The sequence below is a fragment of the Amblyomma americanum genome, chromosome 10 (assembly GCF_052857255.1).
Source record: "Amblyomma americanum isolate KBUSLIRL-KWMA chromosome 10, ASM5285725v1, whole genome shotgun sequence".
NCBI lineage: Eukaryota > Metazoa > Arthropoda > Arachnida > Ixodida > Ixodidae > Amblyomma > Amblyomma americanum.
The window spans coordinates 29,193,072-29,217,835 of record NC_135506.1 but is presented as its reverse complement, the minus strand read 5'-3'; the positions used below and the strand labels follow the sequence as shown (position 1 = coordinate 29,217,835).

The 24,764-nt window shown below is 47.0% G+C and overlaps 1 protein-coding gene across 1 annotated transcript; it reads right to left on the bottom strand.

Moving 5' to 3' along the window:
• Positions 1-467: 467 nt before the first annotated feature.
• LOC144108118 (phospholipid-transporting ATPase ABCA3-like) lies at positions 468-23,943 on the bottom strand. The gene is given in 18 exon segments (XM_077641398.1): positions 468-792; positions 1,801-1,997; positions 2,946-3,205; positions 3,922-4,084; positions 4,436-4,646; positions 5,456-5,628; positions 6,503-6,658; positions 7,394-7,548; positions 8,167-8,284; positions 9,880-10,005; positions 12,038-12,222; positions 14,077-14,265; positions 15,446-15,694; positions 16,614-16,917; positions 18,003-18,257; positions 19,091-19,222; positions 19,224-19,363; positions 23,928-23,943. Coding segments are annotated over 18 exon segments (3,354 nt in total).
• Between the last annotated feature and the right edge of the window lie 821 nt (positions 23,944-24,764).

Below are 24,764 nucleotides of genomic sequence, written 5' to 3'. Positions count from 1 at the left end.
CTCAACCTCTTCGAACTTTTTTTTCTGCAGCATTCCGTGGTCGAGTAGCATACCCTATCCTCAATCGGTTAGGCACTTTATATGCTGAACTTCCAAGAAGATGCTTTTTGGTGTATGGGTGTTTAACGTCTAAAAGCGACTCAGGTTATGAGGGACGCCGTAGTTAAGGGCACCGGAAATTTCGACTACCTGGTGTTCTTTAACATGCACTGACATCACACAGTACACAGGCCTCTAGAATTTCACCTTCATCTAAGTTCGACCGCCGCAGCTAGGATCGAACCCGCGTCTCCCGGGTCGGCAGCCGAGCGCCATAACCACTGAGCCACCGCGGTAGCTCGACCGCCAAGAAGGGACGAGCCATAAGCATTTTTTCGAAGTTCTGGCTCCTACGTGGTGCTCGTTAAAAGCAGCATTCTTTTGAAGTTTAATGTCACAATATTGTAACAGTTTCTTACAAACGACTCTTAGGAAACACTTGCCTGCAGTGCCCTCTCCGAGATGGGAAACAGGACGAAGTTGCTGCACATCAGGCTGGAGACGAGCGGGAAAAAGATGGAGCGCAGTATTTTCGGCACCAGCGTTCGGTACGTGTTCTGGCTGCGAATGCTCTCCGACTCCCTGCTGGCGTGCTCCACTGCTTCTCGCTCCTCCTCGATGCCTCGCGACGTGACGTCGAAGGTGAACTCGGCCGTCGTCACGTTAGTGATGTTCCGCAGGCGAGCCGTGTTGTACAGCCTCGTCACCAGGGGCGCCATGTGCTGTATCTGGCCGTTGTACCAGAGCACGTTCCTGCGAATGGTCGGATGTTAGAAAAGCCTCGCTGGACAGCTGAAAATAAAAAGGAGAAAAAAAGCTCGCTGTACGTAGCACTTCGCAACCTTGTGTTGGGAAGGTTTCATTACAAAACAAAGAATGACTGGAACAAGAAACAAGACTTGGCTCTTCAGACATAGCGCAATGTTAATTCGTACCCATCGCCTAAATTCAAGGAGGCAGGATCGTTTGGAGGAGGGGTAAAGCCCTCTGAGAGGCCGCCTGCCCCTCCCCCCTCCGCCCCCCTGCGCGAGGGTGGTCGTTAATCGGCGAAATAACTATCGATCACTTCTTTTATCCCCAATTTAGGCAATTTTCGAGAGAACTAACTCTGCCAGCTGAAACAAAAAAAAACAAAATGAGGTTGGCATCATTTTATTATATTCGAAACTCCGAACAGTTTGCGAATTATATTTGATAGTCGTTTCACACTGCACTTTCACTATGCCGACCTCTTAGACATTTAGTGATTCGAATTTCCTGTTCACCTAAATTACCGACGAAACTCAGCGAACATCTCATCTTTACAAATTTAAGACTGCGCAGTTGAGGAACGCCAGCGGTGCAGTCGATCTGCCCATAAAAAAATCGAAATCGGCAGGCTTTCACCACTTTGTTCAGTTTTGCTTCAATAGTCAGCCACCCTAGACTTGATTTCGAAGTATCCGCATTCCTGATCTCCTCGAATTACTGACTGTCAACGTCAACTTTCTATGACTATCACGTAGAATCCAGCAGTGCATGTCTTCAGCCTCTAGGCCCCTTTTGTTCACTCTCGAGACCCTGAAAACTGCCCCCTTGTAGAGAACGTCACTCCGTTCTCGCGGCTTCTGCAGCACAGTGACAGTACCGCTTTTCCCGAGCATAACTAGGGGCAGCGATTTGCGCGGCCCCTTCAGGCCATTGACATTATGACTTGACAATAGGTGGCGCAGCATGTCTCGCTGCACGGTGCCTGGTAAGCATTAAGTAGGGGAGGCTCACCCAGCTTCCTGGGTCATCTGGATGCCGAAGTGAGCGTTGAAGACGTAGGCGTAGAGTGACTCCTTGGCTGATGTCAGCAGAGATTCCGTGACGTCAACGCTCGTGTGAATGGACTTCACGTGGAAAGGGGACACTAACAGCGGGTTAAGCCATCGGTCCAGGAAAGGCTTCTCTGTCGAGTCAACCTGCAGAAAACCCTGCACCGGCACGGTTACTTTAAGACAGTGTTGAACGAAAAAACAACCAATGAAAAGTAAATAAATACACAAATCTCGACCAAGTGAAACCGAAGCTCTTGTTAAGGAAGAATTAATTGAAAAAATTTAATTGTGTTGTTTGTTCATAAAACCTAGGTTACAGTTGCATCCTGCCAGAGATCCCCAGTGGGTAACGAAATTAGGAGGGTAAATAAGACTTGAAACTAGACTGAAACAGGGCAGTAAACTAGGGGAAGAATGTTTAATTGGGCAACAAAGGAAAGTAGAGCTTATGATAGCTTAGCTGATATGAAGAGGAAGAAGTGCACATGAGCAGGACATTTGCTGTGAACAAGAAATAACTGGACGTCACATATGGTGACAGAGTGGATGTCACATTAAAGTAAACGTATACCCAAAATCTGCCTGATCTCTGAAGGAGACAGAACATTACGCAACTTTCTGCGAGAATGCGGCGGCATTTAGCGAAGACAGGGCCAATATAAAACCAAGCAGTCATCACTGGCCTCGCTTAGGCGTAATGTGGCTGATGGCGGTGATGCGGCGGTTAAACGCACTGACCACACCGCGAAGGAAGCTCCAGAAAAACTTCCTTGAGAGTAATACCACCACAAAACTTCGCTTTAAATGGGTATAGTACATGCAAATTCATTTTATTAAATGCTTATTTTATTTTATTAAATGGACAAAATGTCATACGTCGCTATTATGTTATTTTTGCTGATATTGAATGGCTGGCTTAGTGGAGCACTAAGTACTTTTACCTACGCCAGATGTTGACACGTTTCATCCCTAGATTCGATTCTAATTGACTCACAGCTGGATCACCGCGAACATCACTAACACGGCGACGTTATCTCCGCGCAGCGTTCGCTGTTACAGCCCTGTGGCAGTTACGGCTGCATGCGCTTTGCTACATTGCTTCACCTGCGGTTTGTCGACCACCTCCGGAAACTTGTACTGGAGCGTGGGGCCCACGTGTTCCACGGCGCGACCGCTGCCCCTCAGACTGACAAACTCGAGGAAAAACAGCAACGCCAGCAGCGTTTGCGGCATTATCCAGCTGAACAGCGGCATCTTCATCTGCCGCCACATGTAGATGGCGCGCTTAACGAGCAGTGCCCAAACTTGCCCCATCACCGTTGGCTCGCTGGACATGGTGCTGGCCATAGTCTTCAGCAACGGGCCTGTGCGCAGCGTAAGGTAGCCAGCGGGAAACTGTGGTTCCGGCACCGGGGAGCTGCTGCACAATTTACTCAAAAGACTGCCAATAATAAACTGAATATTTTTATCAGAAAATCAACACTGTGCGCTATAAGGAAAGCCGAAGTGGAGGGGTGCATAGTCATCTCCCCACCTCTAGCTCTTTAAGAGGCTCCGAAGTCTCGAGGCAATTACTGCATGCCCTTAGTTGCCGGGCTTCGATAGTACCCGCGTCGTCTTAGTCGATGGGAAAGAAGGCACGTAGGTGAAGTTAATACTACAGCAGAGAAAAGGCGAAACTTTCTTTGATGGCATAAGCAGGACCTCGGGAAAATGGAACGCTCTTTCTCATTTATTGCCTCTTTATGGTCCGCTTAGTACGTACGAATGAATGACCGAACGTTTTTTTTTTTCAGCTTTTGTTATACAGCAACCAAAGGTGACGATAAAATACAAAACGGCTCGCAACGACCGCCTGACGGCCTTCGTCACCCGTAGAAGTTGACAGCATTAGCCGAGACAATTCATGCGTAACACAATAGAGTAAACTACATTACAGGACAAACATCGTAAATAGTGAAACAAGGAAAAGGGGAAAGACAGCTACAGAGAGGAGATAGTGAAGCCAAGAAATCTAGGAGGAAAGAGAAAGATATTCGATATTTTCGGTATTGATGTAATTAATACCCCTCGTATATACCCTGTGTATCAACCAGCGACGCCTCGCCGCTGTGATCCTCCTCCAGCTTGTGGTGACGATGTATGTGGTGGTCTTCGCCCACGCGTACCAGGACGTCCTCCAGGGAGGTCACCGTCAAGCCCACGGACTCGATGCCCAAGTTTTCGCTTTGCTTCTCGATGGCCTGCGATAAGAAGGAACGCCGACTCTACATAGCGTGCAGTGAATCTCAGCAAAAAGAGAATTGGGCCCAGAGGGGATCTTTCGTGCCCCCTTCAGCCTTAGATGCTCCGTTGAAATTGGTCTAAATGGCTTCAGAGTGATGTGTCTGTATACTTCTGTAGCAGCTGAAACTGAACGGAAGTTAGAAGTCTCCGACTGGATAGAGTATAAGCCATTAAGTTCAAAGAAGACCAGAGCAATCCCGACTAAAAAGGAATTTAGTAAGATCGCCCTCAAGCATTAACTGCGGCGATCATTCCTTCTTTCCAAAGGCTTTGCTGCCACACGTAGAACAGGAGCAAGGCGCGCATACCTTGAACATCGTGACGATCTTTCGCGTGGCCACGATTTGGCCTAGAATGAAGACCGCCTCGTTGTCCGAGTCCGTCTGTCGCTTGGCCTTGGGCGCGTACTTCTTAAGTAGCAACTCGATGCCCGCAATGTTGCACTTTGGTAGCTTGTTGATCTGCATGTGGTAGCCGGTGCCGAATCGCTGCTTGAGGAAAGTGGGAGAGCCACCGCACCTGCAATGGGGAAGCCGCCAGAATGTGCCGCGTGGAAGCGCTTTCCGCTGCGCTAGTGTTCGCGTTGTCGTTTCTTTTATTCCCCTAAGATGAGACGCTGTAGAATGCGGGAGGAAAGAAAGAAGCTTTAAAGGGCTTATTGCCGATTGATTGCGGTCTGGCTTAAGCCTTTCGTAGTCCCCGCCATACGTACATGGTGGCGTGGGAGCGTCACACGTGGTCGTATATCCGTACCTGTACGGCCTCAATCGTGAGTTTGAAAGCCGTACTGAAAGTAAGAGCTTGAAGCGAGATCCATTCTGATCCTAGAATTATTATACTCGGAGGTTCATAATAATATGCCATCAGTGAAAGAATCGCCAAAGAGGGCAGGTTTCACGATCAGAAATTCGACCGCCAATGAAATTTGACGCATGCGCAGTGATGTACGGCCTTCTCTCTGAAACGGTCCAAACGGTCCGCATGAGTCGCGCATCCAGAATTATAAGGGTACGGCATCCGCAAAACAAATACAGATGTGATCTTGTGCTTCTAATATGTTTTCTGTATGATTTCAGCATGGCTTCCATACGAAATAGCCGACATCATGAGGAGTGCAGGTTTTATGGAGAACTTTCCATATCTTTTGTCTGCATAGTCCGTATATATTCCGTATCTTCATTCGAGTAATGAAAATGATGTAGAATCGACATTAAATTGCAAATGGGCTATATCTAAAAGAGAATAATGTATGTTGAAACATGCAACACTTCATCGGGTTTAGAGGTCCAAGTTGCATGGCCTATACAGCCACCTTCGGCGTGCCCCACCTGATGCGGCCGTTGGCCATGATGAGTATACGGTCCCCGAGCACGTCGGCCTCGTCCAGGTGCTGCGTCGTGAGGAAGACGGCGCAGCTGCGGCGAATCTTAAGCAGCAGCTCCCACATCTCTCGCCGACCGTCGGGGTCCATGTTGGACGTCGGCTCGTCCATGATGATAACCTGGGGCGAAAGGACGGGTCACGTTTACACTGGGTATACTCTTCTGATTGACAAATATTTGTGAGGGCTAAAGTGCAAGACGTTCTTTTTTTTGCAAGGATTTTATATCAATCCAGCATGTCGAAGTAAAAACCGGTTCCTCCTGCGTACTATTCGCAGCAGTTGCATGCGTCAGGAAAGAGCAGAAAATTTTTAATTACCACGCTGTTTAACTAAAAATTGGCTAAAATTTCTCTCTTGCTTCTGAGTGCCTGAGTATTTTGGGATTTTTAGATTACTTCCTCCGATTACTTCGTCCGAAAGAATTCGTTACAAATAGACCGCTCATGCAAAACGTGAACGGGATGAATTTGTATAGTTCTATTATTTTTTCGAGACCTTTACAGGCAAACAGCATGAAATAGCGATGTTATAATGATCTTTTACGTGGCGGAGGCACCGTGGTCGAAATTATAGAGCTCCGCTATATTTTCGACCACCTGGGTTTTCTTATTAACGTTCTTTAAGAGCGCATTAAAAAAATTACGGACGAGTTAGCGGGTTTTGGCCAACTGCGAAGTAGATGCGCTCGCATTTCGGTTTTCACTTCGGTCGGCTCTGGATCCATTGCGTATACGCAGGGCAGTTGGAAAAACGACGACATCCAAAGCACAGCGCGAGCGACTGGCAGTTGAACAGTGGCCATTGAAGCTGATCTGCTCACGCCACCGCAGGTCGCAAACCCACTCCCGGCCATGGAGTGTTTTGCCGTGACGTATTTTGCAGAGTTCACCGCAAAGCCTTCTGGCAAGTTGCCCACAACCCGGCTGGCAGGCTTCCACCTGTCCACCGTGGCAGGTGGATCACCTGCCACGGTATGCCTATGTGTACACACCTTCGGTTTTCCCAGGATGGCCAGCGCCGCGCACAGGCGCCGCTGGAGTCCCAGCGAGAGGTCCACTGCTCGCACGTGGCGATAATCCGACAGGTTCACGTCGTGGACCAAGGTAACGAGCTCGTAGCGAACCTTGTGCAGCGGTATCCCCTTAAGCTGCATTGGAAGAGAACATGTGCCCGTTGCTATTATGAGGACGTGATCAAGCACTCCATCCGCTATTATTTCTTCCTAATTGCCCTCCGCTTTTAAATATAGAGGAAAGCTTGAAAGGAGAATATATAAAAATGTTCATGTAAGCCTTTATATTTTGTATTGGTAGTAAGGCCCCTTTAGGCACAAAATCCGGCGTCGGCGTTATCGGTGCTGTGAGCAAAAAAAATCATGACTATGGCCCTGGCAGGTGCTGTCCAGAGAGCAATCTAGAAGGCAGGTGGAATATCTAGGCCATGTGACCTTCCGGCCACAACCGGCCCACCGTTGCAGGTGGAGGTTAAATTAATGATTGGCCGCTCAGGAAAAGCAACCTCGGTCGCACAATGTCCACCGCTGGGAGCAATCGCCATCACAGGGCAGTGGAGCATCTCTTAAATGCTGCGCCACTGCACCAGGAGGGGTATCATGACCCTCAGGGATCTATGAATGTACAGAATTACCGAATAGGCGATCGCGTCTTCTTCGGAGCCTATGTGTCCCCTCCTTTTTGTCCTTCCTTTATTCCTTCACTGCTTGAACCTGTATGAATGTTTTCTACTTTTCGCCGTTATTTTCTGGTATGTTCAGTGCAGCACCTTGTGGGAGAAACACGTCTCGAGCAGAAGGCCGCACATGGGCGGCTGTAGGTGACAGAGCCAAAGGACAAATAGAAAGAAAAAGGAAGCGAAGGCGTACTATTGCGAAGAACACGAGGTGCTCCTCGACGGTCATTTCGTCGATTAAGATGTTGTACTGGGCGCAGTAGCCGATGCTCTCGCGCGCTTCTCTGGTGCAGCTCTTGATGTCGTAGCCTCCAATCAGAACGACGCCCGAGCTGCAGTCCAGGAAGCCTGCGTCCGGGATGGAAGAGGCGAGGTGCGTTGAAGACAGGCAGTCATAACATGTGTCAGAATCGTGTGGTCAAATGAAATAAAACGTTTTATATTCGAGCACTGAAGCCGCCCCTCTACTAAGGCTGTATATTTAGCGGCTGAAAGTTCGCACGGCTGCACTATGACAAGGCGCGCATTAGACCCCATTAGATGCGGTTTTGCTTCACACACGGAGGCATCTGCTGGTGCGTATACTCCTAATATAGTAACCCCGTTTTTAACACACCATTCTGGGCATCTGTGTCCCACGTGAGTCGTTGGGGCTCGGGTTTTCCTTCTATCCTATGCGGAACTTGTGGGTAAGCCAAAATTTGGTTTGCCACTATCGCGACTGCATCGAGCTAATCGACTCGCGAAACCAGCACTCATACTCATGTGGTGATTAGAATGATTCAAAATGGCACCAATGGGGGAGCTCAGTGGGCTGCCGGCTTTGGGTTGCGTCAGTGTGTTGGCATTCAATTCCAGCTTCGCGCAGTTCGTCAGCCCCTGTAGAGTTTGAATTTATAAGATTTTACTGTGCTTTAACCTTATTATTGGAAATATCTGTCTAAACAACAAAAAGGACCGCCTCACCGGTGATCAAGCTGAGCAAAGTCGTCTTGCCAGCGCCATTGTGACCTAATAGAACGGTGATCTGGTTCTCGAAGACTCGCATGCTCACGTCTTGCACGGCCACCACGCCATCGTAATCCTGCAACGTCAAAGCCCGTTGCACTATTAACGTACAGGAAAAAATAGCGCATAATACATCAATCCGTGTACCAAGCGAAAGATTGGGCGGTAGCGTTTACCACTGCGCGCTTATGTAAGGTGCATCAATAGCAGCGCTTTATTGAATCGCATCACCAATGTACAGCCTCACTCTCCCGCTTCTTTCGAATGCGCTTCTAGTTATGCACTCGCAATGTACGTCTGCGATCGGTGTACTTGTTGCTAGCGCTGCCGCTAATAACGAACACAATGTCTAACCGAAACCACTCACTTTCGGGGAGGTGTGAAAATGATGAGGTGAGCACTGATTCACAAAGCTTCGATTCCGTGCACACTTATGTCATTCTTGGGGTGACCAATCCTGATTTTAAAGGACCAACAGGAGGACCAATCACAAGCGTCGAGCCAGACACAGCCCATATACCTGCTAGGTATACAAATAGAAGTGCACAAGAAATCGAAGAAGGTGCACGAATGGTGCATTTGCGTAAAGGCGAGTGTCATTTACGTTCCTTACTGAGCACTACAAGAAGGCAAAGGGCGATAAAGGTGATAACTTTAAGGCAAAGTACATCTGCGTACAGGCCTATTTCCCCGTCTCCCGTCCCAATTCAAACATCGTCCTTTCCTCCAGACGTAGAGACCAATAAATTAAGGTAAAACATCAGAAAAAGACCCGGTCTTTAAGAAAAAGTAGACAGGGCGATGCTCGTCCTGTTTACTTCATCTTGTGAACGCGTCTTTTGTGCTGCTTTGTTTTCGTAAGCATGCACCAACTGGCCCAAGCTACGCACATTCAAGGCCAATGTATTCTGCACCAAGGATGATCGCTATCCCCCCTTCGAGGACAAATTTTCTCGAAACTTTAGTGAGTAGAATTACGATTCCCACGTGTTTCTTTGTTCAATTTTTGTCGTTCAAGGTGCGTCTCTCTTTTCTACAGTGAGCCACAGTCCCCGCTTCATAGAGCTATAACTCGTCGAACATAGATAACGGCAACAGGAAAGTTTTTTACCAGCAATAATGAACGGTATGTGAAATAGATGAGATTAGCTAGACAACTACGATGACGTCACATTGCCAAAAAGGAAATATAACGATTGCACTGGCATTGCCAGATATATCTCCGTTGCTAAAAGGGGGGCTTTTAGTAAAATATTCGTCAGTAATCAAGGCTTTCAAGTAGGCCTTCCACAAAAGTCGGCCTAACGGCTCAAAATGGACGAAGTGCTCACTGCCGTGAATTCAAAACATGTAATTCTTGAACTCCAGAGGTGCTAACAAATTTTGAGCTTACTTTTTAAATACTGGTAGGCTATCTCGTATGTTGTGACGATTATGACTTCTTTGCCCCATTCCTTATTTGGTCACAAATTAGTTAAACCGCAAACATCTGGAAATAAAATTTAGTAAACAGTTGCAGAAGACGAGCCCCGTCTTAAGTTAATCAGAAACGAGCGAAGACCTCTACACGGCACAGACCTGTCCTCCGGTCCTGTCTCCTCAGTGGTCCTTGCCATTAACGCTGCCTGCCTTGATAGATACACGCCGAGAATTAGGCTGCAAAGCCCGTACCTTGCTGACGTTGACGAGGTCAATGGCCGCTAATTCGTCGGTGGGATCTGGTTCGAAATTTAAAAGTTCCTGGGCGGGCCTTGGTGGAACTGTGACGAAGGTCATAGCTGGAACCCAGTAGCTAGCCTGCGGAGGACACGGGGCAAACACCGGGGAAGCAATAAAAAAATTAAAACTATGCCAATTGCGAACACACTCACGTGAGTGCGGAGATTATCTCTGTAAATTCGATCGCCGTGTAGAACGCAGGACTCTTCTACTGCGTACGAAACCCCACAAAGGATGAACCACACGACGAGCAGAAAATTCGCTTGAAGTCCGTTTTGAAGTAGCTGGGCGATCACCTCGGTGCAAATATGCAGTGCAAGCCATTATAAACCATGCTGGGGAACGCTTAATTACAAGCTGCACAATCCAATTGCAATTTTCGCGATATCAACCCCGCACTGTGGCGGCGCCGTGAACCATTCCAAGGAGGACCGGCGCGCGTGACAAAACAGTTTACTCCGTTGCCTGAGTTGTTCGCCGGCACATTAAAAAGTTCTCAGAGTTTTGCAGCAAAAAATCTTAGGAGCGCGTTACACAAATGTTTGCAGTCTAACTAGGTAAACTAGCCGCTATGTGTCATTAGGCGGGATTTATGGTGCCAGAAACACAAAGAAAGATCGGAACCGGAAGTTTATAAGTTGCAGTCGAACGCTTGTAGAACCAAGCCAGCGAAGCTTTCGTCAGATACAGAGCATATATTTCTAAATACCTGAACTAGAAGGGCCTAAGTAAATTTGAGGACATGTTTGTTACGAAACATCGCTGAGAACAAATGACTTACTGACTCATTGAATTCGTGTCACATCTTAAATTATTTTTCACTTCCGTCGGCCATTGCACTTACTGAAATCAGTCAGACGTGCGGTTGGCAAAAATCAAATAAAATGGGTCAGCAATAATTCTGTCATAGCGATCTTGCATTTATTACAAACTGTCGATGACCACCTTAAGAACAATCTGGGAGCATTTTTTTTAAAAATTGAGCCGAATCAACCTTGATAGAAACCGACAAACGCGCGGTTATTTTTTTCCGTAGAATTCGAAGCTGTAACTTGGAATGATCTAAAATGCTAGTTACATGACCCATTTAATTTTGATAGCTTTTCGATGGTACGATGCACGGGTGAACTGGCAATTGCAGCATAATTTCACTACTTCACGTTCTCTGGATTTGACCAATTTAAAAAAACAAAACCTCACATAACACTGGCAGTTAATAAACAAGTCAATGATCAGCAAAATGCGACATTATTATTCAGTATTTCCGCAAGAACGGACGAATAGAAGTCTGTATTCGTATTTAATGTACCACGTAGTTAATGTGAATCAGCGTGAGGTGACGAACACGAGCGCAGTTTTATCAGTTCGATCTCAAGCGACAGTGCCGTATCAACTTTTCTTAATTGTTTTCTGCTGAGCAGCATGGAAGGCGGTCATTGGGATTGCCTGTACCTGTCATGCTATACGCAAAGAATTGCGTTTCGAGTTTTAGTATTATCCGTTCTGCAAGAGTCTTCTCGATGATGTCACTGATTTTAATGATTTTAAATCTTTTCCAAAGCAAGCGTCATCCTTTTTCAAATACCAGTCAACGGTTCCTTTGTTTTTTATTGCTACTCATTTTTAGCCTTGAGAAAGAAGTGGCTGTTTCGTTCAAACAACCTTGCCAACATCGACAAACGAAGGGAGATTCTACAAGGCTGGCCCCGTACGAAGTCCTGCCTGACGTCACCCTATTAGATCACCTAAGGAACCCCAGGTCGTGAAAATTGTCAATACTGTTCGGTTTATGCGGGCTTAACGTCTCAAAGCGACTCAGGCTATGGGGACGCCGTAGTGAAGGCCTGTGGAAATTTCCATCACCTGGGGTTCTTTAACGTGCACTGACATCGCAAAGTACACGCGCCTCTAGAATATCGCCTCCATCGAAATTCGCCCGCCGCGGCCGGTATCGAACCCGCGTCTTTCGGGCCAGCAGCCGAGCGCCATAACCACTGAGCCACCGCGGCGGCAAGTGTCAATACGGGTTCCACTCCTCAAGAGGAGGCGACTTAACACAGGATTATCGGGGCCAGGGGAAATGAGCTACTCTCTGTGAGTGAGCACTCACCTTGAAAGGGAACAGGAAGGACTTGGCTATTCCCGGGCCTATGGGCAGCACATTCTCCACGTACCACAGGATGGTCACAATGACGCAGTCGGTGACGATACCGACCAGGACAATCTCGGCCAGCGTCACATTGTCGGGTGTGGCGGCGCGATCGTAGAAGTTGGTCCAGTTAGCACCGTTCTCCACTGCGGAGGACGCCGCCATTGGGGCTCTATGTTTGACGATTGGCACACTCCTGTGACCGTTTATGATGCGCTAATGCGAATTCAAAATTTAAGCGAACCGAGCTGATAACTGGTACTGGTATGAGTGAAAAGTCTGACATGATTACTTGGTATTGAAGTTGTATCAGCTGAACTGTAATGCAGGTCAGTCATGATAACGAGAATCAAACTGCCAAGACTCCGAGTGTTTCGGAATGAAGAAATCTGTGTGGACGAAGCAGTTACTCCGCCGGCGCCAAGGTGGGGATAATACAACGATCGCATTTTAAATTTAATTAGAATACGGTCACTTATACCGTGCGCTTGCCCCAATATCAGCGCACGGTAGCTACAGTGCAGAAAGCAGCGACCACTGAGCGCAGTGAATGGCAGCAAAGTGTAGCGCAGATTAAAGTGGATTATCGGATTATGCTGACCATGCTGCATAGCTTGCACAGAGCTCCACGGTTTCAGTGACGCGGTATGACGTTACCTGACAACTGGCTGGAGCCGGGCTAGATTCGTTTCGAATCGTAACTTCACAAAAGACTAGACACGAGGCTAGACTGCGCAACTAAGTGTCTCGTTGATAGCACATGACACACAGAATATCGCAACAGCACTCGGAGACAAGCAAGAACACACACTAGCGCTAACTTCCAACAGTTTATTGTGAACCGCGAGACTGTAAATATACACTAAGTGACGATACATTCCGCATGCGCGAGGATACGAACAATTTGAATTGTTTCTTGGTCTAATTCTTTGCGAGAGAGCCCAACGGAGGATTTTTCGGTGCACTTCTAACTTATTTGCATCAATAATTTCGCGAGCAAGTTTTCAAGCGTTTCTAGCGATGACAATGCTTGCTTCATAGATAAGGCTGCACGTGGATTCGCATTTTCTGCCATGCAAATCAAGAAAACCACCTTTTTTTTCATTGGCACTGTAATGATGTTCGCGAAGGCGGTCATTCAAGCACCTTGCAATTTGACCTAAAGCAAAGACTTAAACACCGCAGACATCATGATTTCTTCCATTTGTTTGGTGTTGTAATTTTCTCAGGTACGAACGTTTCGGCTTTAAATATGTAAGCGTTATATGAAACTTAGTTCCTAGTTGAGGCTTGTGTCTTCCCATATTCCGGTTACATCGACTCCCTTTAGCTGATGCCCAGAACAACGGTGTTAGGTTACTTTCGATCAGATTCTACACATCAATTTAACATATCCTCACAGCCATTGGGCATTAGGGCGAAGCGAATAACATTCATGGAGAAAAATTTTGAATATTGGAAAGTGAATATTAAAATATTGTACGGTATAGTTATGAAAATATTGAAGACAATTGTCCATTCTTTCGATGCGTACCAAAATCTTTCTTTTAAAGTTTTTCCATCGGTCGCATCGAGCATTTAAGAATTCTATGGAAAACCAATTGGAAACGCTTTCTGTAATAGCTAAAAGATTAATGCCAAAGAATGCACACCTGCTGACGGGATAACAGCGGATATATTGATTGCTATAGTGAAGTATTACAGTATCTGAAAAAATTGCGTTCATAAACAGATTCCCGTTAAAGAACAGTTTTATTCAGAATTGTTAGGTGTGATTATAAGCATATTGGGAAAAGAAATACACGAATAAGCAAAACAATACCGCAAATATAAAAGAAAAAAAGAAAAAGGCAGCCACATAATATGAGCTATCATAATAAAATACAAGCTAAAGGATCTTGAACTGGCAGTGGTCTGGCGTGGCACCAATTTGAGAAGACATTTTTTGTAGTGAACACCCTTCGGTTCCAGTTTGTCCACTTCACTCGTGTTGGACATACCGAACTTCTCGAAGCGCTCGAGCACCCTGAAGCTCCAGTGGAGGCTCATGCCGGGGAAGATGGATGTCCACAGCTTGTGCTTGCGCTGGATGTAGTGGTAGCCCTGGCCGCCGGCGTGCTCGAGCGTCAAGAAGGGCATGACGCAGCTGAAGGTCCAGTAGAGCATAGCGCCAGCCACGGCCGTGTGGGCTGCACCACGCAGGCATCGAAGCGTCGCATTAAGGCACTGCTTGTCAGTGCAGGCACCCTCACAACGAAGAGCTACCACAAACGTTTAGATACCAAGCTGCTATTCAGTCCCGGGCTTATACTTGCCGGGCTCGTAGGTATCCTTGTCAGTCCTAATACAGCCTCATCGGCACTGAACTAACGTTTCAGCTAAACGGTAGAAAGTTCATACAACCACAAACTATAAATGGTGCTGCGACTACTTTAAGGGTCCGAAATTGGCTTTTGAGGAAATATATACTTTATTGAAAGGAGAAGGGCAGAAGACCTCCTTTTCAAATAATATGATGTACGTCTACCAGTGCTAGTGTTGGTAAAAGAGGCTAGAAGACGTGTTATGGAATTGTTTAAAGGCATTTTAGACTAAGACAGGGTACGAGCTACAGTAGAAAAAAATATTTTATTGAAGACATCAATATATACGAAGAGAAAATATTGTGTGGCCGTAAAAGGCATATTGTCGGGAAAAATCTAAAAACAGAAATAAATGCAGCGCGATTTCAGTAACTGAGCTGCAAGTAACGTGACGTGTCCAGCTTCTTGTGTCCTTGTCAAATTTCGCACTTTTCCCAGTGAATTCTTGCAGTCGTCTTCATATGTTGAATTTATTGGAGATTATAAACAATATGTAAACGGCATCGCTTTTACGTCACTGATCCCACACCAGCCTAGCACCACCGTTGCCGTCATAGCACTCGCCCCATATTCTACGCACCTCTAGTCATTGATGAGCTCAAGGCAGTACATCAACATGTGCTACGATGTATTTGACTGACCTCTGATCAGACTGAAAGTGTACGCATGCACTCTTTCGCACCCGATCATCTATAACGTGAATAAAGTTGGGGCACTTATATTAAGGCTTGTTTTAATGCCCAGTATCCATGGGAGAATAAGCTGTCTGTTTTAACTTACCGGCCAGCTGTTAACACCAGACAAACCATTCACTGCGACAGGCTCTACTTTCTTGTCCATTATGCATCTTCACAAGTCACGTCAGCTTTTATCCCTTCAATTTTTGAGCGCACTGTGGTCGAAGAGTTTACTTTAGGTAGACCGCGCATATGGAACAGCGTAAATGATGCGAATAAGTCCGTGCAAAGATACATTTCAGCGGCGCACGCCAGGGTGCGCCACTTACGGCTGGCGAAGAACAGGGAAAGGAATATGGCGTGCATGAGGCACGAGCTGCAGAACTCCATGAGGATGACGAAGAGTAGGGAAGGGTCGCTGAACTGGATGAAGGCCCGTCCTTCTTCGTTCCTCTTGACGCTGACGAAGAGCATCATCAGCGTCACCGTGATGAGGTGCATGAAGAAGCCGCTGACGTAGTGGCTGATCCAGTAGACCCAGTCGTTGAGCCCCATCACCCGCAGCATCTCCTTCATCCCTGCAAGTTGAGGACAAAGAGTGAAGGGTTACAAGAGTGACGATAGGAATCGACTGAAAGCGAATGGTCTACCCCGTCGCAGGCTGTGGCTGTCAGTACAGGTGCTTACATGTACAGGTACAGGTGCAGGCAAAGATAGAAGGTGGGAACGGCGCAAAGTCAAAGCCAGCGAAGGACAGAGCCACTGCTACTACCACAATGATAGTGGCCAGCAAATTGCTGTCCTCGCTCTATTAACCACGGGAATCAATTTCATGTGCAACTGCGTTCAAAGACTTCTAGCAAAAGTCAATCCACATTTAGCAAAAGCCTTACGACGTAATTCTGGACAGGTCCTTCTCAGGCCCAGCATTGCAAGCGCGCCTATTGGCGGCGCGTACGTGTCGTCCCAGGCGAAAACTTCATGAGCTGCTGTTGCTTACAAAGACTGTTTAAAAAATTATTTTGGGCAGGTTTGCTTACTCAATTTTTCGCTTACTCTGGCATTCCTCTAGTTTGCTGCATTCAACGTACAGAAAATAATTTGTCGGCGCGCTGATAACGTGAATTTATACGGCCTCACATATGGGGAACGACGCTGCAGTAACTAATTTGGTTTAATTTATTGTTTCGCAGCACAACTTTCTTCAACCGAATTGCTGTATTTGTCTTGGAATCTGACGTTCAGCGTGAAATATGGACCCTTAACCTCATGCGATAAGTTCTGAAAAGAACCGGTGACAGAAAGGCCCTTTAGTCCAAAACAGTAGGTTTCAGGGGAACCATAATGCAGATGCTGGTGGCAGACATTAGCTTGGATTAGATGGTCGTGGATGACGCGGGATAGAGTTAATTGGGAGCCGACGAAGGGACGTTTCCGTCCAGCAGTGGACGTTACCAGGTTGATAAATGATTGCGAGGATTTGCATCTCTCACTCACCGGTGGCTCTTTCATCGCTGAGCCTGGCGACGAACACCGAGAAGGGGATGAGCATGCCGATGCAGAAGCGGGTGAGAACCAGCGCGTAATTCTTAGTGTCCCGGTACTCGAGGTACGTCGGGTACGGGAAGCGCTGCAGCTTCACCTTCTCCACCGGGTGCGGGTGCGAAAAACGCTTCGCCTGTAGTTCCAGGTGGCGCTGCTGCAGTTCCCCCACAATGGGCAGCAGCGTGTTCATCTCGGGAAACTGCTCCTGCTCCACGGGGCCCTCGGGTTCCGAGATGAGAAACTGCGCGTAGAGCGCCTGCGTGGGGAAGAGCTAGAGGTTACGTTTGAGCATCCATAGCTCTTGGAAAAAGAGTAGTTCGTTCACATTCGTCTCACCAGATGCCGCAAGTCACTTCTGCGCTATAGAGTTAATGTACAGACCGTACAGACTCTCACGGGAGGTCCACCGAGTTGCCACCGAAAGCATCTAATTTATCGAGAGAAAGGTGCTACTGTTCCATGTAGGAGCATTTTGACGCAGCAGTTGTATAGCATTCTTCTTTGAAGCAGGGCAGTTGTCAGAAAATGTATGTAATGGGGTAAGGGAGGTTGTTTGTCGTAAGCGGACTGCGCGATGGCCTATGTCAACAAGTTATCAGCGAAAGAGCCGTCCTGCGGCTGCCTGTCTTTTGGAAACGATGTCCTAAAACTTTGTGTTCTAAATAAAAAAGAAACTGGAAAAAAATACGTGAACGTGAGCAACTAACAAACTCCACCATGGTGAAAAGGATATGCAAACCAAATCGTTTAACGGCGGCATTCGAGAGCCAGATTGGGCGGGGAAGTCGGTTTCTCTACACTGCATGGAATCTTCAAAGTCGAAGGGGTCGCGAACGCCGCAGGATATGCAAACTTCAAACTGCGGGTCTCGTAGGAAGCCTTTGCAGTAATTCTACAGAAGTAGATACGTTTGTCGCCGGTCAATCTACAACGGCAAATGTTTTGTACCACGCGAAACGAACAGCACGACCTAAGCCGCAGCTAAGATTGAATGGCTGACCGCAATGCTTTCATAAACATCACTATCATCATAATCCTCAACAAGGACAACAATTACGTCTATATGTCGCTCTAGTAAGTTCTGTCATTTGCCATCTGAGGCCACTTCATCACCCCTAACTTCCTAATCTCATCGAGATACCTCACTGTCTGACTCCCCCCCCCCCCCCCCCCCCCATACCGCAACGCTTCCGCTCTCTGGAATCCAAGCAGTTACCTTGAGGATATATCATTAACTCGCGTTTTAAGAGGCGCCGCCTCCTGTGCAAAGTGAGGGCTCCTTTCTTTAAGCGGTCCATAGTGACGCATCGCATCAACCATTGCGGCTGTCGAGAGGCGCACCTGAAGGTCGTAGGATAGGCGTCCTGCGAAAACCGACACGTGGAGGCTCACTGGCTCGTCGTTCGTGTTATTAGGGTCGACGCCCGAGTAGAGTAGCGCCACCTTGCGGGCTGGCAGCGAACTGTTGGCCGCCAGTCGCGCCGCCTTGAGGAGCTGCTGCTCGGTGCCGACAGCCACCACGTGCTGGACACCCAGCTTTGCCATCGCTGTGCGAGTGAGGAGGTGCAGGTATCTATTCCTCGGCGCGAAGTACACCTGCGTGCAAAGCAGGCTTGACGTTAGCGTTAGGACTAACAGGGCACGTGATGTATGTGGGCATTAGCTCTCAGGTTCTAATACAACACTGACGTAGCGAGCAGTGCATGTGGAAGTGATGCACAGATCAGGCAAAGTACATCCTATGTAGACAGACGACGCTGAAAGGTAATCGCACGTAGTTGAATAGTGAGTATGATGTGCCCCTGTAGACGGGACTGTTACTAATTTAGGCGCTATATTGATGCTTTACATGCCTTTCAGTTCATTCTATCTTCATATGCACCGAGCTACAAGATTGAGTTTACATTTTATTGCAGCATTATTTGCATTATGGAGGTACTCAGCTTTCCACGGCATGCCTGTGGAGCAGAATAGTGCGTCGAAGACGAACTCCCAAACTTATCGTACTGCCCCGTGTAAAGACACAACACTGTCAAATCTAATTGAATAATGTGACGATAGCTGGCGCAACATTCCCGACAGTGCAACATGGATAAGACTCCATGACCACCAGGAGAACGTGACGGTTTCTGCTTACGACTCCCTGGGACAAAGCCGGCCGAGATGCTGCTATAAGCAGGGAACGTCCCCCTCTCTTATTTTTTTATAAGGCTCATCGACGCCACAAAAACAGCCTAATTCTTGCATATGGGGATGGGTGAAACCATGTTTGCCTGCGTATATTGAGATGACCCCATGTGTAAGTTTGGTCCAGTGCGGACCGGAGTGGAGAACTACTCAGTGGATGAAAACGAAAGTGCCGATATGAGCATTCATATCGCATTGTTTTCACTCGCGCAAATCGACTATAGACAAGAAGGCTGGCTCACCGTGTCTATGCTGACCATGTCTCGCTGCGTGTTCCAGAACTCGGAGGTGCGGTGTGCCACGTACACCGTGTCCCCTCTGCGCAGGAAGGGCTCCCTGGACACCGAGTCCTCCTGGATACCCAGCAGCAGGGACGACGTGCAGCGCCACCTCCAGCACCGTCGTCGGGTAGTGGCGGCACAGGCGCGTCACGTAGATGTTCTTCCAAAGGATGATGTACAGCTGGCGCGCCCACAGGAAGGAGCGGCCGTCCTTGCCACGAAGCGCAGCGTCCACTGCAAAGGCACGCCGAACGTCATGGAAGAGGAGTCGTGTGAACGGTATGATGATAATAATATTAATTGGTTTTTGCGGAAGGAAAATGGCGCAGTATCTGTCTCGTATATTGTTGGACACATTAACCGCGCCGTAAGGGAAGGGATAAAGGAGGGAGTGAAAGAAGAAAGGACGAAAGAGGTGCCGTAGTGGAGGGCTCCGGAATAATTTCGACAACCTGGGAATGTTTAACGTGCACCCACATCGCAGAGCACATGGGCGCCTTAGCGTTTTGCCTCCATAAAAACGCAGCCCCCGCGGTCGGGTTCGATCCCGGGAGCTCCTGATCAGTAGCCGAGCGCCCTAACCACTGAGCCACCACGGCGGATAAGTTGGGTAGCCGTGATCGTATAGTGAACGGTATGGGAGGTTATATTTCAGTGCAATGTCGATCCAAAGGCAAGCCCAGGCAACGTGTCAGTGAGCGCACACGTTTCGTGCACACAAAAACTACACTAAAAATGCAGCACTGAAAATTACGTCTTCTCGGCTAGTTTATTAATACTGAATTTTTGAAGCAGTATAGACGCGATTCAGTGTTATATCATCTCGTCTGTCGCACCGAAGAGCTGACAAATGTTTCAACCTTTGCAAAAGAAAACACAAATGAGATACATTCGGTTTGGGTCACACATGATAGTGCCCAAGCGGCCTTGAACTCTACAGCCGTGTCCATTAAGAGCTACAAGCCGAAGGTGGCCGCTGAAGTGCGTGTTTGCATTTATACTAGCAGAACGCACTGCAGGTACGCAGAAGCTCTCCGCAGGGCTGAGCACCCTTTTATGTTAACGTAGTCATGCATGGCTTGCAGACAGCCTGGGTCAGTTCGAGAGCTGCGTAATTTTCGTTGGACTTCCTGCATTTCGGGACAAATTGCGCTAGAATACGCGTGATATCACGTGACGTTTCCGTCAGAAGAGCACTGCCGCACCTTCAAGCTTACGCGGCCGCTTTGGAAGGGATGAGAAAGTTCTCTGGAGTGTTATTACATGTTCGCACATCCATTAATTCACCTACTCAGTCAAGAACCCATGCCCGCCGTTCTAAGGCCGCTAGGTTTCATGAGTGGGACATGGGGTAATTTACGTACACATGTGTGACCCGTGAAGCCTAACGGCATGGGGTAACGGCATGAGCACGCCGAAACTCGTAGGTACCGCGAGTAGCATTAGCATACGACCACCACTCACTTGACTTGGTCTCCTAGATATTGATGCTGGCGGTGGTTCCGCGGCTGTTGCTACGGGTTTCAAAAAAGGAAACAGTCGAATGACGTCCGCAGTGCTGAGGCTCTGGCGTTCTTCTCGTGAAGGAGCCGCTCGCGCAGCTAGCACGACCACGAGGCGCGGGTGGACTTCTTCTTCTTCTTCTTCTTCTTCACCCCAGATATATGGCACATACCCACGCGGGGGGATTGGTCAAGGAGTAGTAGAATAAACAAAGAAGTTTCCATGGAAGATGACGATAAATTGTAGCACCAATCGTGAATTTTCAAAAATCAATGAATAAAAACAAGAGAACAATATTGACAGTTAAATAACAGACAGCATTTTGGTGAAAATGAAGAGCTCGTAGAACTTTAAAAGAATTAGCACATCAACCTACCAGTTGCAATTATGTAATCGTGGAGAAACCCACAAATAGAACCAATGCAAATCCCTTGGCGTTCGCACCAAATGATAATAATACTGGCAAAGATAAAGGAAGCCCTAACCTGGAGAGAGGGACCTCCAGGTAAATCTTTCTTTGAAGTGCGAACCTTGGGCAGTAGAGGAGAAAATGGTCTAAAGATTCAACTTTCCCACATGCGTCACATAGGTTCGACTTCTTCTTCTTCTTCTTCTTCTTCTTCTTCTTCTTCTTCTTCTTCTTCTTCTTCTTCTTCTTCTTCTTCTTCTTCTTCTTCTTCTTCTTCTTCTTCTTCTTCTTCTTCTCCTTCTTCTTCTTCTTCCTCTTCTTCTTCTTCTTCTTCTTCTTCTTTACCTCAGTAAACATGGCACATACCCAAGCGCGGGATTGGCCAAGGTGTAGTGGCCTGAACAAAGAAATTTACATAGGAGATTACGACAAAATTTTAGCACTACGCGTTAGCTTTGAAAAATGTATCAATAAAAACGGCACAATAATATTTTACGGTAAATAATAGACAGAATTTCGGTGAAAAAAGAGAGCTCGATGAATATTAAAAGAATCAGCAAATCAACCTACCACTATGGCACTACGTCATCTCCTGAGCCGAATTCTTCTTCTTGTTCTCGTTCTTCGTCTTAAAACATGGCGCATACCCACATAGGAAGATTGGCTAAGGTGTAGTGGCATAAACAAGAAAATCTCTACAGGCGATTACGACAAAATTTTAGCGCCAAGTGTGAATTTAGAAAAATATATCGATGAAAAACAACAGAAGAATGTTTAAAGCAAAATAATAAACAATTTTTGGTGCAAAAAGAAGAGCCTGAAAATTTTAAAAGAGTTAGCAAATCAACCTACCAGTTGCAAATATGTAATCATGGAAAATCCCACAAATTGATCCCAATGCACATCTTTTGGCCCTCTCACCGATTGATGATATCACTGGTAGAGATAACCAGAGCCCTAACCTGGAGAGAGGGACCTCCAGTTAAATCATTTTTTTTGGAAGTGCGAACTTCGGAATAAAACGTCTTCATTTTTTTTTACGACGGCTTTCTCAGCCCACTTATCAGCACGTTTTAGCAGCAGAGTTTCAACTGTACTCAAGCTCGCATCGTGAGTGTGAAATTGCCACCGAAATCATCTTAATTCGCTACGGGTGAAGTTTGCGCAGAATATTTCTGAGTACAAAGTGCTGTTTTGTGTGGTTCGGGCAACGTTCCTCGTCTGCCAGACGCTTGTTCCTCGTTTGCCAGACGCCACTATATTTCGGAATTTCGAAATCCAATACTGCGAACAGCAGCGAAGAAACTACGATAGACGACATGGCGTACGGCAACTTCCGACCTTCTGGAAGGGGATGAAGTCTGGGTTACAGACTTAGAGCGAAAAGGAAACGTGGTGGCACCCGGAAGCGAGCCTACGTCATATATAGTTGACACTGGGAACGGCACAATACGGCGAAATCTAACCCATTTTATCCCTTTGCTCAAGCCTGCGGGGAGAGGAGAGAGAAAACCAAGACATCGTATACGAGGAATCTCTGTATGGCGACATACATGAAGAATGCAAGGCACTAACACTCCCCGGAACTTAAGTTTCTCCAGAAGATTCACAAACATCTGCGCTAACTCCTCCCACCGGCACACCAGGTGTGGACGTTAAGCCATTCCTTCCAAGAGTTTGCTTTTTTTCAGGGGAGATGCTGTAGGCAGTATATAGCCACATGCAGTGGTTACGCCGGTTAGCTTGGCTGCGCTGCTGCGTGCTCGCGCGATGCTCGCGGCGGCTGCCACGTCTCTCGTGCACGTGCCGGTATTCTCCTGGTGGAATAAACCGGTCCGGTTGGAATCGCAACAGGAAGTTGCTTGAATATAGCACTGAGTAGTAGCTATGGTTTAGCAATTAACATTTTGTACATGGCGAACTCGCAGCTTGTTCGGAGCGTGTGCTACCCCTAGCAATTATTTCAATAATCACACGAATTCAGCTATACTGTCGTTGAAACGGGGTATAGCAAACGCAGAAAAATATATATAAATAACTGAACTTAGTCTGAATCTTATAATTATTTCAGGACTGACAAAATGGCTGAAAACATTAATGATCTCTCGACCTTCATCAACTCATGCAGCGACCACATGCGATGGAAGTTTTGTGAATAGCGACCTCCTGGGCAGAGTTTCAACTTTAACAATAGTGGCTACTCTAACATCCGTAACCTGCAAGGTGTGGTAATGCACAGCTTACGACACTTCGTCTAATATGCTTGCTACCTGTCCTAACCATGAAGATTAGGAAAGCGTCGTTCATCCAGTCGTCTCAGCGGAGCAAATGCACAATTGTATGGGCCGAACTTCTCTCACCCACCTACTTTTGTTGTTGAATCAGCTGTGCTGAACTCCAGTCTGTCTTGCGAGCTTCCAAATGCAAAACGTCTATAACCGAACTCTGAGGCTATGTATTCTCTTTACTAACATTTGCTCATCATGCTGATGCAACTGTACTACAAATGAACACACATATAGTGCACCGAAACATTTAGTTCGGCTGCTCTTATCGTAATCTCTGAAGGCAGTGTTCGCGAAGTCTGTCTCAAATGCTTCAGCCATGCTTTCGGACGGCGACCGTTCTGGTAGATACTTCGATGGTGACCTCTTCTAAAGGCTTCGTCTCGTTCTTGGTTTCAACTGAAAAAAATGAAGGCAGAGAAGGCACCAACAAAAGCCATCTGTTAAAATGGTATAAGTTAGCACCGCGATCAGGAATGCTAACCTTAATCTGAACCAAGCTGGTGCTGTTTCGCATGGCCTCAAATGACGCATGCGCCTGGTAGCTAGCGCAGACCAAAGACGGGCAGTTAATCACTGTAGCAGAACTTTGTTCACGCACCTTTCATCAATCCCATTTTTCGCCAGTCGTGAACGAGACATACATCTCTTAAGTAGCTTTCTCCTACTGCAGTCTCAGCACCTCACGTTTATTCGACAGTGCGTGACAGAGACAATGACACGAGCAGCTGTTGCTTCAACGCAGAAAAAAGCAAAAACAAACAGATCAAAGAAACGTAATTCAGCGGAGAACCAAATGCACAAATGTACAAATACTTTCCTTTCATTTCTTTCACTTGCAGTTCAGAACTTTGACTTGAACTTCCCAGTATGTACATCATGAGTTCATGAAACGTGACCTTGGTATCAGGCTATTTAGCCCAGTGCCTTCAGGATCAAATCGTGATGCTCCATTTGAGAAATTATTAGTTTTTTAGGAAATTTGAAAGAAAATTAGGAAAATTCAATTTTGACGACTTTCTGGAAAATTTAACAACCGAAATTGTCTCATTTATACCAAATTGGCCGAGTTTTCAAGCTTCTACAGAAAAAAAATCGCCTGAAATGTCCAATTTCAGGGATCTAATTGAAGGAATTCTTGGTTACGGTATAGAACATCAATGGAATAAAACCTGAAAGAATCAAATATGGATCGTCGGTTGAACATAATGCCTAGGTCATGCCTGTAACCCGCAAAGTGAGAATCATTTTCGTGCACAGAAAAAAGTTCGCTGAACACCGGCAGTTCAACCTCACCACAGACCGCAGTCAATCGCGGTTTCAGAACACTGCCCAGATGCTTGTCCGTTGTCCTGCCTCACATTCCGTGCTCGCCCGTAAAATTCGAACGCGTACTGCGTCTATCGTCGCAGGCCACTCAAACTGAGAAGAGAGTGAG